The 15281-nt window shown below is 40.9% G+C and overlaps 1 protein-coding gene and 1 pseudogene across 11 annotated transcripts in view; one reads left to right on the forward strand and one right to left on the reverse strand.

The window, feature by feature from the left end:
- The window catches only part of TRIM2 (tripartite motif containing 2), a 120166-nt gene that overhangs the window by 46800 nt on the left and 58085 nt on the right, over nt 1–15281 (forward strand). For 5 of the 11 annotated variants that reach the window (XM_007189425.2, XM_007189426.2, XM_007189429.2 and 2 more), the window contains exon 1: nt 7373–7608. The exons of the other annotated variants lie outside the window; for them this stretch is intronic. In XM_007189425.2, the coding sequence (XP_007189487.1) occupies nt 7606–7608 (3 nt within the window). In that variant the 5' untranslated portion in view covers nt 7373–7605. Of the gene's footprint in view, nt 1–7372; nt 7609–15281 lie in introns of those variants that run through there. 11 annotated transcript variants of the gene reach the window in all.
- On the reverse strand, nt 13954–14052 carry LOC114238750 (U6 spliceosomal RNA; annotated as a pseudogene).

The following is a 15281-nucleotide window of genomic DNA, read 5'->3' on the forward strand; positions in this document are numbered from 1 at the left end:
AAGCTGAGAAGGGCCTTCGGGGGGCTAATAAGAAGGAACTCAGACCAGGAGAGGCCAGCAGCACAGCTGTGGGTTCAAGCTGCCAATCAGACTCACAAGACACAAAGAGTCTTTAATTTAATAATATGGTTAGTAAGCACTGGTAAAGGAGGCAAAGCAGGAGATACAGCACCTTCATCTCATCGGGAGGCCCAGAAGCTTCTCTGCCCCTCACCCACTTGGGGTGTGTACCAGGGATGAGAGCCAAGGTGTGTAGCACTCACCTTGACACACACACGTCGTACTCCCTTTTTCCCACCAACCTTTTATGCCATCCTAGTTATGCGGCCACCTCACAGCTCCACTAATGCACACCAGAAACAAGGCAGATAGAACATTCTCCATTTATCTCAACTCTATTTTTGAGAGAACAGTGCTGTGGGAAAGCCAGGTCCTTCTCAGGTGGGCCTGTGTCAGCCCAGGCCTCATGTTAGCCTTTTACCCACAGTAGGCATTATGGGTTGAATTACGTCCCTCAAAAAGATATGTTAAAGTCCCAAACCCCAGTACCTATGAATGTGACCTTTTTTAGAAATAGGGTCTTTGCAGATATAATCAAGATGAGGTCGCACTCTATAAGGGTGGGCCGTAATCCAATATGACAGGCGTCCTCATAAGAAGAAAAAACAGAGATACAGGGACGGGAGCTCCATGTGAAGACATAGATACGTACAGGGAGAAGAGAGCCGTGTAACAGCAGAAGTAGATTGGAGTGATGTACCTGCAAGCCAAGGAGTGCCTGGGGGCGTCAGATACTGAAAGAGACAGGAAGGATCCGCACCTGGAGTCTCTGGAGGGAAGTTAACCCTGCTGATACCTTGATTTTTATACTTCTAGCCTCCAGAAGTGTGAGAAAATAAATTTCTGTTGTTGTAAGTCATGCCAGTCTGTGGTATTTTGTTACAGCAGCCCTAGGAAACAAATACAGTAGGTAAAAATAGAAAATTCAATTGCCCTAAATAAATTTTAAACCCCCTGGCTTCAGTAAATGACATTCTAGGTTTTTTAAAATAATACATAGCCAAGATTGCCAAATCACAGATCCTGATTTTTATGAGATCTTAGGGAAAAGGTGAGTTTCCTAAAGACTGGAGGTGGGCAAATATACTTTTTATTTACAAAGATCAAACCCACAAATTGTAAGCTAAGGAACTCTATCAAGTGTAATTTTATAGGGGAGTGTTAATGGGATGGTTTACAAGCATGTAGAAAAAGAAAGCATCCTAGGTTCCATATGAATAAATTATACCAGACCAATTTGGAATTCCTTTTTTGATAGAGTTATTAGAATTTTAATTATCTGTTCAATATGATTCAACATGACAAAAGTGCCAAGAAAGGTAAAATGAACTCAGAGGTCATAATAAAAGGATACGGCCTAGATCAAGGAAAACGATGGGTCTCCCTCTCTTCTGTGCTGGGCAGACCCTGCCTGGATTATGTCATCAGCATTAAGCAGCACCCCCTAGAAATGCACAGGCATCTTGAGGGGATGCTAAGATACTGGGCAGGGAATCAGGGTGCTTGATCTGGGTCACCTTTACTGCAAACACACCGCCTGTCTGGGAAGGCCTGTCCTGACACCTGAGACCCAGTCAACTTGCCTGTGACTTGGAGGCAGAAAACTCTGTCCCCAGGAGTGATTGTGAGAGGTTCTGCTCATGTCTTATTTATTTTTGTGTCATCAGTGCCTAGTATACCACCTGGCACATAATTATTTGTGAAATATATAGCATTAAATGGTAATCCCCACCCCTACCGCCAGATTGCATGGTAATCCCAAGACCAGTTCTGGTGTGAGTTCCTGGGCTGTAACTGGGTGAGCTGGTTCTATTTTTATCCGCAGAACCCCACTAGGTTAAGGCCAACTTGGACCATCTCTCTTTTTAAGGACATTTTTAAAGGGAAGATCCGTTCTGCTTCATCACCATTATTTTCAAACAGTCCTGTTTGGTCTAGGATCTCCCCATGGCCACTAAAGAATGGCCCCTAACCCCCAATGTTGGGGGAGGGTCTCTGCAACCTCTACCAATAGAGAGGAAGGAGCCTCTTGGGGTCCAAGCCAAACCACTCACTCAAACTGGTTGCAAAGAGTCTGGACTGGCTGGAAGAGCCTGGTTCTGAGGGGTCCCATGTGGGGTGCTGACCTGTGAAATCCATCCTAACAATATCTATTCTCCACTCACTCAAGCCTGAACTGAAGGCAGGAAATAATTTTTCCTTACCATCTTCTTTCAGAAGACCATTTGGCAACAATTTTCATAAAAGCTTTTGCAAGCAAAGATTAAAAAAAAAAAGAAAAAAACTAAACTAAATGATGATTGCATTGGGCAGACTTTACAGGCTCCTGATTTCAGGCTGCCTCCTCCTTGTTGACTGTATTTCTCTCTCACTGAAACACATCACTTCTCTAATCAGCTGGCTTTGTTCCACTGCAGAATTGCCTGATAACTGTCTCAGTTTTTGCCCATCCTTGAGGGGCATTGTACACACTGAAAGCGGAACTATGCCAGTCACAAAGCCTGAACTCTAATTCACCTCTACTGCTTAATGTCTACTCCATTCTGGGCCGGTCCTGTAAACTTTCTGAACTTCAGTTTCCACTAAAATAATAATAAGTCTGCTCTTGTTACCAAGTCCAAGCTTGTTCTGCTGGCCGCATGACAGGCCAGTAAATCGAGACGAGTTGTTGAGGCAAGGAATAGTGACTTTGTTTGGAAAGACAGCAGACCAAGAAGATGGTGGACTAGTGTGCCAAAGAACCATCTTCCCCGAGTTAGAATTCAGGCTTCTTTTATACTAAAAGGGGACGGGGTGTGCTTGGTTGCAGCAAACCTCTTGATGCCGGAATCCTTTGTTCTTGCAGCTGTCCACGGAGGTCCAGTCACAATGTTCCTAGAAACCTCCAACAAGATATTATGCTCTGTTCTGCAACTTTTTATCTCTATATGAATGGAAAAGTGTTATACCTTTAGAGGTCAGAGCCTTGAGAATGGGCTATCCGGCATACTTCAGACAATAGGCAACATTCTTAACTTGTAGCAAAAGCAATAGAATACAAAGGTTAAAGTAAAAGAAAAAAGAGCTAATGTGGAGTCAGATTTGTTCTTCCCTGTTACACTCGGTCTCTGGGTTTGCTTTGCTTTATATTATGAAGGTGCTTTCTAAATTCTAAACCAGCAATCAGATATGAAGAATTGCCTTTCCCTAATGGTCTCTGATCCAACTATTTTCTAATTCTGAGATGAGCGTTTACCTTTACATCATGTTATGTCACTCATCCATTTGTATCAATAGAAGGACTTCCATCATTCTGCATCTACTTATTGGGCACCTATTATGTGACAGGCATAGGGGCTGGGGAATTAGAGGTAAAAGATGGAGCTGTCAGTAATTTTCAGCAAAGAATGCTATGGAGCACATGGGGTTGATACCCAATCCAGACGGGGGTGGGAGGGTCTGGGATTGGAGGAGTCGCAGAGAATCCTCCCTAGAGTGCGGGTGTCTTTGCTGAGTTCTGGAGGATTTGAAGGAGTTAACCAGGTGAAGGAGTCAGGAGAGGATGAGCATTCCTCTCAGACCAAGTGGCGTGTGAACCTAGAGAACAGTGTTTCTCAAAGGGGGTGCTATCAGCAATTTGAGGGGACAAAGGTACTCGTATGAGACCCTCCCATGCATTGGAGGATGGCAGGTATCCCTGCCCTCAGACACAAAACGTCACAGTACCTCCCCACCCCCCCACCCCCAAACACACAATCAGTATGACAGTCAAAAATGCTTCTTCCCATTTACAAATGCATACCTCACCACTCCATCAGGGAGACTGGTGCCGTTCCCTGGTTGAGAACCACTGCTAAAAAATGAACAGTCACGTGACTTAGGAGCAAGAGTATGATTGGGGAAGAAAAAAATGAGGAAAGCAGAGGCCAGATCACAAGTGGCCTTATATGCCATCCTAAGGAGTTTATTTTCTAGGGGAAATGTCCTTGATTAGGGATAGATAGATGGTATATTAAAGGCTTTGGATTGAACCTGGCACATAATACATGGTCAATAAATTTCAGATCTCTGTATCTCTCAGGATCCTGCCAAACCCACTTCAGTTAGCACCTGTCCTGTTCTTATGCATATGCACTGTCTGTACACTTCCCGAGTGTACATCGCAGTCAAACTGGCTGATGACGGTTAGCTCTCTACCGTCCATTCAACTGAAGGGAAACACTGGGGAGGGGAAAGACAGCTCCAAGAAGTCAGTAAGGTGTGCAGCAGACTCAATCCCAAGGATCTTGGGCTCTTCTCTGCTCTTATGGCCCCGCACTCTGGCTGCATAAGGTCTCAATACAAGCAGACTACAACTCAGAAAGCAACTGAGCCGTTCTTTACCAACAGCCACGGCCACCAGTCAAGGTACCTACCATTCGCAGTTGCAATTGCCTGATTACTAACCCATCTCCCACACTAGACTCTGACCTTCCTGAGGGCTGAGAAACCAGTCTATTCTTCTCTGTATCCTCAGTGCCTACTCAGTGCCTGGTACATGCTGGACGTTCAGTTAAGTGTTCATTGGAATGAATGACTGAGAGAGTAAGTTAACCTTCTCTGACTACAAGCCCAGAAACAAGACCAAGGATCTCTCCCACTTCTCTACCATCTTGTGAGAACAGAGACTCAGTCCAGTTGCACGCCCCAGAGTTTGGGTTGAGTGGAAGAAGAGAAGAAGAGAGGTCAGGGGAGAGGAACGTCATAGGGGAGGACCTGCTTTTGAAGAATTTGGCTACTGGATTCATCGTGGTCAGTAAATTTCATCAGAAACACACATGAGAAGAAGAGGGGACTCCCGTCTTAGCAAGTCAGGTACCATTGTGATGGCCTGTCTTAGGAAGAGGACATTGTAACATGCAGTGGGGTTTGCCTGCCTGTAGTTTCCAAAGTTGGTTCTAATTAAATTGTAAATTTCTAGAACAGAACACATGTCCCCACAAACACAATAGTGGCATTATTAATAATATCCAAAAAGTGGAAACAACCCAAATGTCCATCAACTGACAGATGGATAAACTAAATGTGCTATATCCGTACAATGGAATATTTCTCAATCATATAAAGGAATGAAGTACTGACACATGCTACAATGTGGATGAACCTTGAAAATGTTATACTAAGTGGAATAAGCCAGATGCCTAGGACCACAAATTATATGATCCCATTCACTTTACAGGCCAGAATAGGGAAATCTATAGAGATAGAAAGTAGATTAGTGGTTGTTTAGGACTGTGGGGTATGGGAAGGTAGGGAGTGATAGCTAAAGGGTACAGCTTTTTTTTTTTTGAAGTATAGTTGATTAACAATGTTGTGTTAATTTCTGGTGTACAGCAAAGTGATTCAATTATATTCTTTTTCAGTTTTTTTCCATTATATTTATTACAAGATAATGAATATAGTTCCTGTACTATACAGTAGGACCTTGTTGTTTACCTATTTTATATATGGTAGTTTGTATCTGCTAATCTCAAACTCCTAATTTATCCCTCCCCCTGCCTTTTCCCTTTGATAACCATAAGTTTGTTTTCTATGTTTGTGAGTCTCTTTCTGTTTTGTAAATAAGTTCATTTGTATCATTTTTTTAGATTCCACATATAAGTGATACCTTATAATATTTGTCTTTCTCACTTCACTTAATATGATAATCTCTAGGTCCATCCATGTTGCTGCAAATGGCATTATTTCATTCTTTTTTTATGGCTGAGTAATATTCCATTATATATATATGTACCACATCTTCTTTATCCATTCCTCTGTCGATGGACATTTAGGTTGCTTCCATGGCTTGGCTATTGTGAATAGTGCTGAAATGAACATTGGGGTGCATGTATCTTTTCGAATTAGAGTTTTCTCCAGATATATGCCTAGGAGAGGGATTGCTGGATCATATGGTAGCTCTATTTTTAGTTTTTTAAGGCACCTCCATACTGTTCTCCATAGTGGCTTACACCAATTTACATTCCCACCAGCAGTGTTCCTTTTTCTCTGCTCCCTCTCCAGCATTTATCATTTGTGACTTTTTAATGATGGAAATTGTACACTTTAAGTGGATGAATTGTACAGCATGTGACTTATATCTTAATAAAGCTGTTAAAAACAAAACAAAACTTCTAAAGCAGGGTGTTAACCTGGGCTTTTGAGAACTATGTACCACCCGGAAGAGCATGCCAGAATTGGCACGTCTGCATTTTCCTGAGTCTGTCAAGTTGACTGAATTCTCTGTGACCCCCCTCCCCTCTGCAGAGCTGAGTGCCCCTTCACAGGGCTAACTGCAATGCCTGACTACATGGAAAGAATGTGATGAATACTAATGTCATCAAATATGCAAATTCAGTCTTAATTATTTAAAGAAAATGATTAGTGTCTACTTTTAAGCTAGTAACTAACCAAGGAATAGAATGCAATAGGTTTCCCTACCTCCATTGCTGTAGAAAAGGGAATGATTATGACTTCCATTCTGATATGTAAGATTTTTTAATTCTAAAGTATTATTTGTAATATTCTTTCTGGTCATTTTTATGTTATTCAAAGCTTTTCAAAATCAGTTGAATGACTTTATAGGGGTTATGTCAATATGTCAAGTTTGACAAGGTTCTCAACCTTTAAACTGAAAACTTTTGCGTCATCAGAAAAACAAAAGGTTCTGTTCACCCCCTGAATGAAGTAAATGTCGATTTATATGATTTTTCTGTAAATGACTAGAACCACAAAAAGCAGGGAAATGTCATTTGCATTATCTGACTTTGAGGAACTGTATTTTATAGACCCTTTTCTGGGTAAATATCAAGAAGGGAAAAGGTAGTAGAGGCTTGTTGAACTGGGCTGTTTTGCATTTTTAAAAATTTGCATTGGTGTTTCAAGCTACTTAAAAAGTCTAAGGAAATAGCTCTTTTTTTTTTTTTTTTTTCCTTACTAAAGAAAGTGAGTGTGTGCTCTCACACTCACCCAAAACACTCCTCTAAATTTGAAATTTTCGAACTGAGGTCCCATGTGCCTAGTTTTCTTTCTGGGATCTGGGATCCCACTGCATCCCCTTTTGCTTACTTAACAGCACACCCTCTTTACGACTTGTAACCCGGCGCCTGTCCCGGCTGCGTGGCGCGAGAGATGTGCACGGGCAGCCCTCCCCCTGGTAACCGTGCAACCACATTCTGGTGATGGACCCCAGCGGCCCAGCACCAGAACGTGGAAACAGCTGACTGCTGACTCAGAGGGGAAAGCAAGCCACCCACGAATCTCATTGCAGCTAGCTGCTGCATCCCTATCCCATAATCCCTTGCTTGGTCTGCTGCAGTCTTTTCAACAGACGCTGAGTGAGAAAAAGATGTCCTGTAAGATAAAGATTGATTGGTTTGAATACCGAAAGGGGTCTCCCACTTGTTAATGACCCAGAAACCTTGCTGCCGACTTTCCTGAGCCTTCTCTTGTTTCCTCCAGTTCTCTCTTCCTCTCTTCTGTTCATGAGCTGGTACATCACTCCATAGAGCGGAAGATATGCTGGGCTTCTGATGATGGCTGCGCTGCATGGTAGGGAATTTTAACCAGTCTCTTTGCATGGTGTTTCCAAACTTGAGATGTTAGCAGAAATGTGCACTGATCTTGTGGATTGTCGCGGGGCTGCAGCGCCAGGCCGGGGAGGATTGAATTCTTTGCCTCGTTCGTTAATTAGTCTGTCTGCAGAAATGGGTAGGTCCTAAATGTTCGGATTGCTTAGTCTTATGCCAGGTGAATAACTAATTTCTTCTGCTGTCTCTGTTCTGGCTCCCCCGAGACCCCCACCCCTTCTCTCTCATGGTGATGCTGTATGCTCTGTAACTATAAGATAGAGGGAGACCCACTCTGCTTAAACAAAAGCGTCAAATTAACAAGAATAGGGAGAAAGTCATGCAGGATTTTTCTTATCACGTTTCTAATGTGATCTGACTAGATCTTTATTTTTACTAGTCTTTATTTTAATGTGTATGTCGGCCTATATTTTAAATATAAGATTTGTTTTCCCCGTGCATCTCTCTGCTGGGTACAAAGATGGGGATGAAGTGTTTAATTTGCAGGATTCCTTCCTTGGTACCCCAGGGTGGAGGAGACTGTGTGATTCGACCCTTCCCCCACTGTGTCCTCTGTTAGAGAACCCTGGGGTTGAGTGCCACAGTTCCCAGTTACCATTGGAAACCCATTCATTCATAATGCATGCCTCGACCCTCTGAATTCTGAATGCCGTTGATAATTGGAAAATATGCAGGAGATCATTTGGGGTCTCTTCTGACATTTTTTTCCCTGCCTTTGAAATAGGCTCAAATCTGGGTGGAGTTCAATGGTAGCATTACACAGAAGGGAGAAAAAAAAGAAAAAAAAAACCTGGGTTGGACCTTAGGTTTGCTTCCTGAAACAGTGGGTCTCATTTTGTATCATCTTTGCAGAAACAATGATGCCCCACCCTGTCATTATTCCTTATTTGGTGGGGGAGGGGGGCGGGATAGGAGAGCAAGTAGGAAGACTATTTATTTTAAACTAAAAATTAAATGTTAATTAGTAGATTTCTGAACATCAAGGTAAAATGATATTTCTGTCTTAAACGATGGTTTCAGTGTCACAGCTTTAAGGAACAGATCTCAATTCAGAATGAGGCATTTTAAAAATTATTAGTTCGGTTCTTTGGCTTAGATCATTTTACAGTAGTTTTATTCCTTGTGAATAAATTGTTAGAGGTTTTTTGTTCTTGGTTTTTATTTTAATTAGAATATGTAAGGAGAGCCATTTGTTTGCGCAGTTGCTTGAATCAATCTCTTAAGTATTAGGATTCACTCCTGCCTACTGTGAACCTATTTTCTGGTGTCTTTCAGTATTTTCGGGCAGATGCTTTAGCAGCATCTTTCCCAAGCCACTGTAGTGTTAAATAATGCACGCCCCTCCCAAGCAAGCACACAATGAGAAGTTTCCTGTGTGCTGTGGTACAAGAAAGCAGCTTTCTGTTGCAGAGATGAGAATAGTGGCCTTTCCTAAACCTCTAAGTATTTCTTTCCAATTTTCTCCTAGAAAGACACAAGGGATTGGCATCGGAAAGGTTAAAACACGGCTGAAGTAAAAATGTTCTCTGATAGAATGTGCTGTTTCAAGAAATAGGAATGTAGCGTATATATAACCCACACATTTTTAAAATGGAGAATAAAATATATACATATTTTCACCATAGTTAATATTATAATCCTGAGATGACTTAATTTTTTTATTTATATGATAACAAAAGCTGAGTGGATTTTGTTGCTTGTGAAATAAAGTAAAAATTACTCATTCTTTGTCTTACTCAGAAATAAAAATGTCCTTCACTTGGATACCATTAGACATGAATTTCTCCAAACTCATGACTTTCTTTTATCTATCCTTATTAAGTAGGAAAAAAATCCTAAATATGTGGCAATTTTTAAGAATTTAACTAAGCTTAATTTTTTTACTCCCGTGTGCTTTTTTTCATTATCTCTCAGATAAAACTAAGACTTTAACCAAACATTTGTGTGTATTATTGAGATGTATAGAAGAGAAGTACTTTCAAACTTTAAAAAAATTGCTACCACATTATTTACAATCAGTTTTTTTTCTTTTAAAAAAAGTGACTGAATTACTTCTAATTGTGGCAAAATTCTCATTTGCACACACCTGTAATTGCTTTTTAAAAAAAAATCTCTGATGCCATCTGTACCCCTTTATTACTTATGTAAGAATTTTAGTGTAGATTTTATAGAATATGCTCTATAATGAGCTTGGCTATTAGGGTTCTTTGAATATTATTATTATGCAGATTGTTTGAATTTAACTGATCAGGTTTCCTTCTAGAATTTGAAGATTTAGATTAGACCAAATACTGAAGAAAAAGAAGCCCAGTATAATTATTCAAATAGCATCATTGGAGGAGACATTAATTCCTGCTTTTTGCATGCTAGTCTGTCTACCTTTTCCTACTTTGCCCTCTTCTGCCTTCATATTCTCAAGAGCTTCCACTTAACAGCACTCTGTTAAGTGCTTTTTATTATTATTCTTGAAAACTTAATAGTTTAAGTAAACATTTATTTTAATAAACAACAGATTTAAATAATATGCTTCCATCCACCCGGGCAAAGAGGGGGTTGCTGTTTTGTAGGACTGTGTCTTTTGAAGTTCTGATGTAGAATGCATTTCTCTTCCCCCTTCTTACCAGCCTCACCCAACTCCCAGAGCTTAGGGCCCTGGCTGCCCTCTGCCTTTCCCAGAATATTCAGCCTCTTTGTGTAGTCCCCAAGGAAAGCAAGGGAAGAGACTTGGCAAGGTGATGAATGTGGGCACAGGAGACCCCACTCACCCTGACTGTCCCAGGGCACTGTAAAGTGAAGGTCAGTTAGCCTGACCACTTAACACTTCATCACACAGGGCCAGCCTTCTGGAACTTAGAAAACCCAAAGTAAATCTTTTTTTTTTTTTTAATTTTATTTTTATCTTGGGCTACGCTGGGTCTTCACTGCTGGGCGTGGCTTTCTCTAGTTGCAGTGCGCGGGCTTCTCCTTGTGGTGGCTTCTCTTGTTGTGGAACACGGGCTGTAGGTGCACGGGCTTCAGTAGTTGTGGCTCACGGGCTCTAGAGCGCAGGCTCAGTAGTTGTGGCGCACGGGCTTAGTTGCTCCGCGGCATGTGGGATCTTCCCGGACCAGGGCTCGAACCCGTGTCCCCTGAATTGGCAGGCGGATTCTTAACCACTGTGCCACCAGGGAAGCCCTGAAAACCCAAAGCAAATCTTAAGAACTGACTACAAACGGTGAGGACTTTTATGAAGAAGGTAATGACAAACAGTTATCTCTACTAAGGAAAGAGGTAGGGGAAACAGGCATAAATATTATAAAGACAAGTTGGGGGCATGGCTTAAAAATCAACTTCCATATGGTAAATCCCAGCAATCTAGGGAAGCTGTCATACATCTGACCCTGGGGAGAAGGAGAGCCCTTGGAGAGCTTGGGCACATCCTTTCCTGGAGACAGGAGTTAAAGTGGACGGCCTCCTCAGGTCCCCCTCCTCACCCCCACACACACTCACACGCCTACTGTCAAGAAAGATATTGTATCTGGCTTTTCTAATTTACAAAATGGCCATTTGGGATAGAGGCTTGATTTAACTGGAAATAGGTCACCCTGTTTTAATTTCACTGAAGATTGTCCTCTTTTCTTTCCTCTGGTTGAGTCCTCAGTAACAATGCAAATTCCATTGAAGGTGAATAATAGTATGCTCATAAAGTTGAAAAATTCAAAATACTTTGTTTTTAAAATTGTGTTTTAATCTGTGCCTTGAGCTCTAGGTATGACCTGCTCTGGCAGGGAAAAGGTAGCATACTGGGAGTTATAGATAATCCTAGTGGTTGAAGATCTACTTTCTATAAATGTAAAAGAAGATTTTTAACTTCTTGGGAAGCTGATTTTAGCATGGCCGCACCACTGTCGTTGACCCAACCACAATAAAAAAGGTAAATATATTAATAAATAAATTCAGCTACGTGGCAACAAAGAGAAGCCATAATCCAGGAATGCCATAAAATTAAACAATAGAGATGGAATCTAGTGCCTTTAAGGTGATTTATAATCAAATATGCTGCTTCTTGCCCGCAAATCACATGTTAAAATTTGATTTTCCTAAGGATTCTTGACCTGTTTCCCAACCATGTTTCCTAGCCCAGCCAGACGAGCTTTCACCAACTCCCTCCCCTTCTCCAGAAGATGCTTTCAGTCTGTCTTTTCTCTTCCATCCTCTTTTCCTCCTCTTCCTCACTCTAGTGTCAGAAATAAAGGGTTTGGAAAGTTTTCTGATCTCAGTGGTATAATTTGGAATGGGAAATACAGTTTCAACTTTGGAATTGTGGACTCGGGCATTTTTCTTTCATTTCATCTCCTCCTATCAAATTCTTCTTTTCCATTTGGTTGTAATTTCCACCAAGTTGTAGGTTTGAGAAAGTGAGCCGGGCAAAATACCAGAGATGACGTGAGGAAAGAAATGCTGGGACAGGGTTTTTCTATGCCCAAGGATTTTGTTTTGTGATGGTTGCATTGTTTTTACCCACACAAGCTGTGTTTAGTTGGCAAATCCCCACTAATGAAGAACTTATGTGTCAACCTCCTTAGATTTTTTTATTTCCATGCATATGTGCCTTCAATAGTTCTCAATTTCTTTTCCTGCATTTGTGAGTGTGTTGAAATACGTCACTAAATATTTACCCTCTGGATCATGGCTTATGTTGCTAAGCATTAGACTATCACTTAGGAAGGCAGGTAATGTCTGACGTCAAGTGAAAATGTTCACATGAGATCAGAAAGTGCTACTCTTTTCTGCTACTGGGACTGGGTCTGTTCCCATGTTATACCTCATTTGTTCAGTCCATTTGAAAAAAAAAATGTCTACTATGTCTACTACTACCAGGCATAATTCTAGGTGCTGGGACTTCTGCAGAGCAGTCAGATAAAAATCCCTGCCCTCATGAATTTTCCATCCTAGTGGGCGGGGTGAGGGAGACAATATGCAAAATAAATACGTTGCATACTGCATTGGAGAGAGACCAGTGCTATGGAGAAAAACAGAGCAGTGATGGGGGTGGTAGCAAGTGCTAGGAGATAGGGGCAAGTTTCAGTTTGAAACAGAATGGTCAGAGTGAGAAGGTGATGTTAAGCAAAGAGCTGGAGAGGGGAGTGAACCCCTCTGTAAGCAGTATTGTTGGTTTTCTGCCGACAAGGAACCTCAGCTGGTCTCCCCACACAAGATCTCTCATAGCTGGTTCATGTCAATATTACACTAATGTTGGCTATTTGTGTAGTTTTAAAATGGCTCTTCCTGCCTTCGCTTCTGTATCATTTCCTTTCTATTGGCCTTTTGTCAATGTGTCTGGTACTAGTTCCTGCATCCAAAAGCATTTTGGCTCCTTCAGAGACGAAGTCCAGCCAGGTGTGTTTTCATGTGTTTCTCTCTAGAAATTAGTTTTGCAGATCTCCAGCAGAAGAGCAGTTCTATATTCTGATCTCTATTATCATACATTTATTTTTGCTGGTTATGTGAGTAAGAAGGATCTTTGACAGTTCAGAAACCAAGATGGGGAAAAGGAGAACAGCCGAGAGTCTAGATAAGTATTTACAGCTTTGCTAATCAAAGGAGACCAGAAACTGTGGTGTGCCCAAACACTTTGATGAAAGGCTGTCGGATATTTCGTGTACATTCCTTGCGGCATATTCCGTTGGATAGAAGGCTTCCCACAGTGCTTCTGAGCATGCCCCGCGCCTCCATTTTCCCTTCAGGAGTAGTCAAGTTCCTTTCTACTGTGGGTGTCCAGTTATATTCAGGGAACCATCCTTATCCTGGCAAAGTCTTGGTTTGGGGCTCTTTGAGGGGTGGAAACCTTTTGTGTTGATTCTGGGAGTCCTGAAATCCAGATGTCTTCAACAGGTCACTTGTGACAGGTTGTAATATTGTCATAATTTTAAATTACTGCTAATGAGTAAACTTAATTTACCATATAAATTAACAATACTGACAAAGACTTACTCTCACCCACTACAATAATTATCATGAAATTAGAGTGAAAATTAGAATGAAATGTCTTTTATTTCCACTTTGGAGAATAAAAATGTCAGCTCAGGAAATTTCATTTAGTCAACATATATCATTTGATTAAAACAAATGTTTTTTCCTTGCCAAAAATCCAAAATTTAAGGTTAAAAAAAAAGAGTAAAATCCAATATGATGTTTTCTCCCTGCTTGTTTCAGTACTCCACATGACTGATTATTTTGAAGGGTAAAATGAACATTTTCAAAAGCTATTCAAAATAAAATTCTTTTTAACTGATTTTAACTGAAAAGTTTAATATGATTTTTTTTTAAAAATATGGAACACTTCACAAATTGACGTGTCATCCTTGCTCAGGGACCAAACCAATCTTCTCTATCATTCCAATATTAGTGCTGCGGAAGTGAGCACTCTACAATTTTTATGTCACACACACACACACACACACACGCGCACACACACACACACACACACACACACACTCACACATGCCAGGAAAGTGTTAAACTTGCTTAAGATTAGGTAACCTCAACTTATCAGATAAGGCAGAAATCTTGAAATCCGAGCTTTCTGATTCACTGATTTTACTGGATGACCTTGGGCAAATCATTTAAACCCTCAGCTTTGGTTTCCTTATCTTAAAGCCAGACAAATCCATTCCTTCCCTATGCTGATGTCTTAGGGATGCAGTTAAAGAAAAGCAGACAATGTGCCAACATTTTGAGCTCCTGAGAGAAGAGCTGCATTTAATCCAATCAGTGGGTATCATTCTCTACTCTGGTTCTTTAGGAAAACAGTCTATGAAAGTCTAGCAGATAATGCTGGCTAATTAGGTATGTCACACCTACGCTGTTTAACTAATGCACCGATTGAACGTGACACTCTTGTACAGCAAGTGCTTTTACAAGCTTGATCTGTTTATTAATCATGCTCTTTAGAGAACTTACCTAGAAGGCACAGAGTTGGAAAATGGGTGTGTCATGTTTGTAACTATACTCCAATATGTGTAAATAGCAGAATTTTCTGGAGAAAAGTTGACATGCTTTTTTAGAAGTTGGTGATTTGGTAGGGGAGAAAGAAGACCATCATTTTTATTTGGAAAAGAGTGTTTCCTTTAGAAAATGTGGAATTGTTGATTCTGTAAACACAGGTCCCAGGCCAAGTTAAAATGTTATATGTAAACCAAGCTTCCATTGCACAGCTTTCTGAAAACCCAAGGTCAAGGGTTGTGGTTGTTTAAGGGGTGAAAAGGTCATGGGTTTTGCATTCTGGCAAACTTTCTAACTGAGCCTCGGTTTTTAAAAATCTATAGAATGGGAATAATACTACTTCCTGCCTAGGGTCATATTGAACCTTAACTACTTTTTTTTTGGAAAGAGCATTTCCATTGGGAATTAAGAGGCTGTGGACACCTTACCAAATATTTAGAAAATTAGGTAGTGAGTTTTAGCTCAGCTTTGGTTCACCCCTCTGGGATACAAGCCAGAAATTCTTTAAGGTGATAAATGGAGCTATGTTTTATGTTGTAATTTTTCCCTCCCTTATTCTTTCACAAGCCCTCTGCTTTCTCTGTTACCCTCTTCCGATTCTCATTTTCTGGCCTGACCTTTCACATTTTGAAACCTCCTCTGAATTAATTC

Source organism: Balaenoptera acutorostrata, chromosome 5, assembly GCF_949987535.1.
Source record: "Balaenoptera acutorostrata chromosome 5, mBalAcu1.1, whole genome shotgun sequence".
Classification (NCBI taxonomy): Eukaryota; Metazoa; Chordata; class Mammalia; order Artiodactyla; family Balaenopteridae; genus Balaenoptera; species Balaenoptera acutorostrata.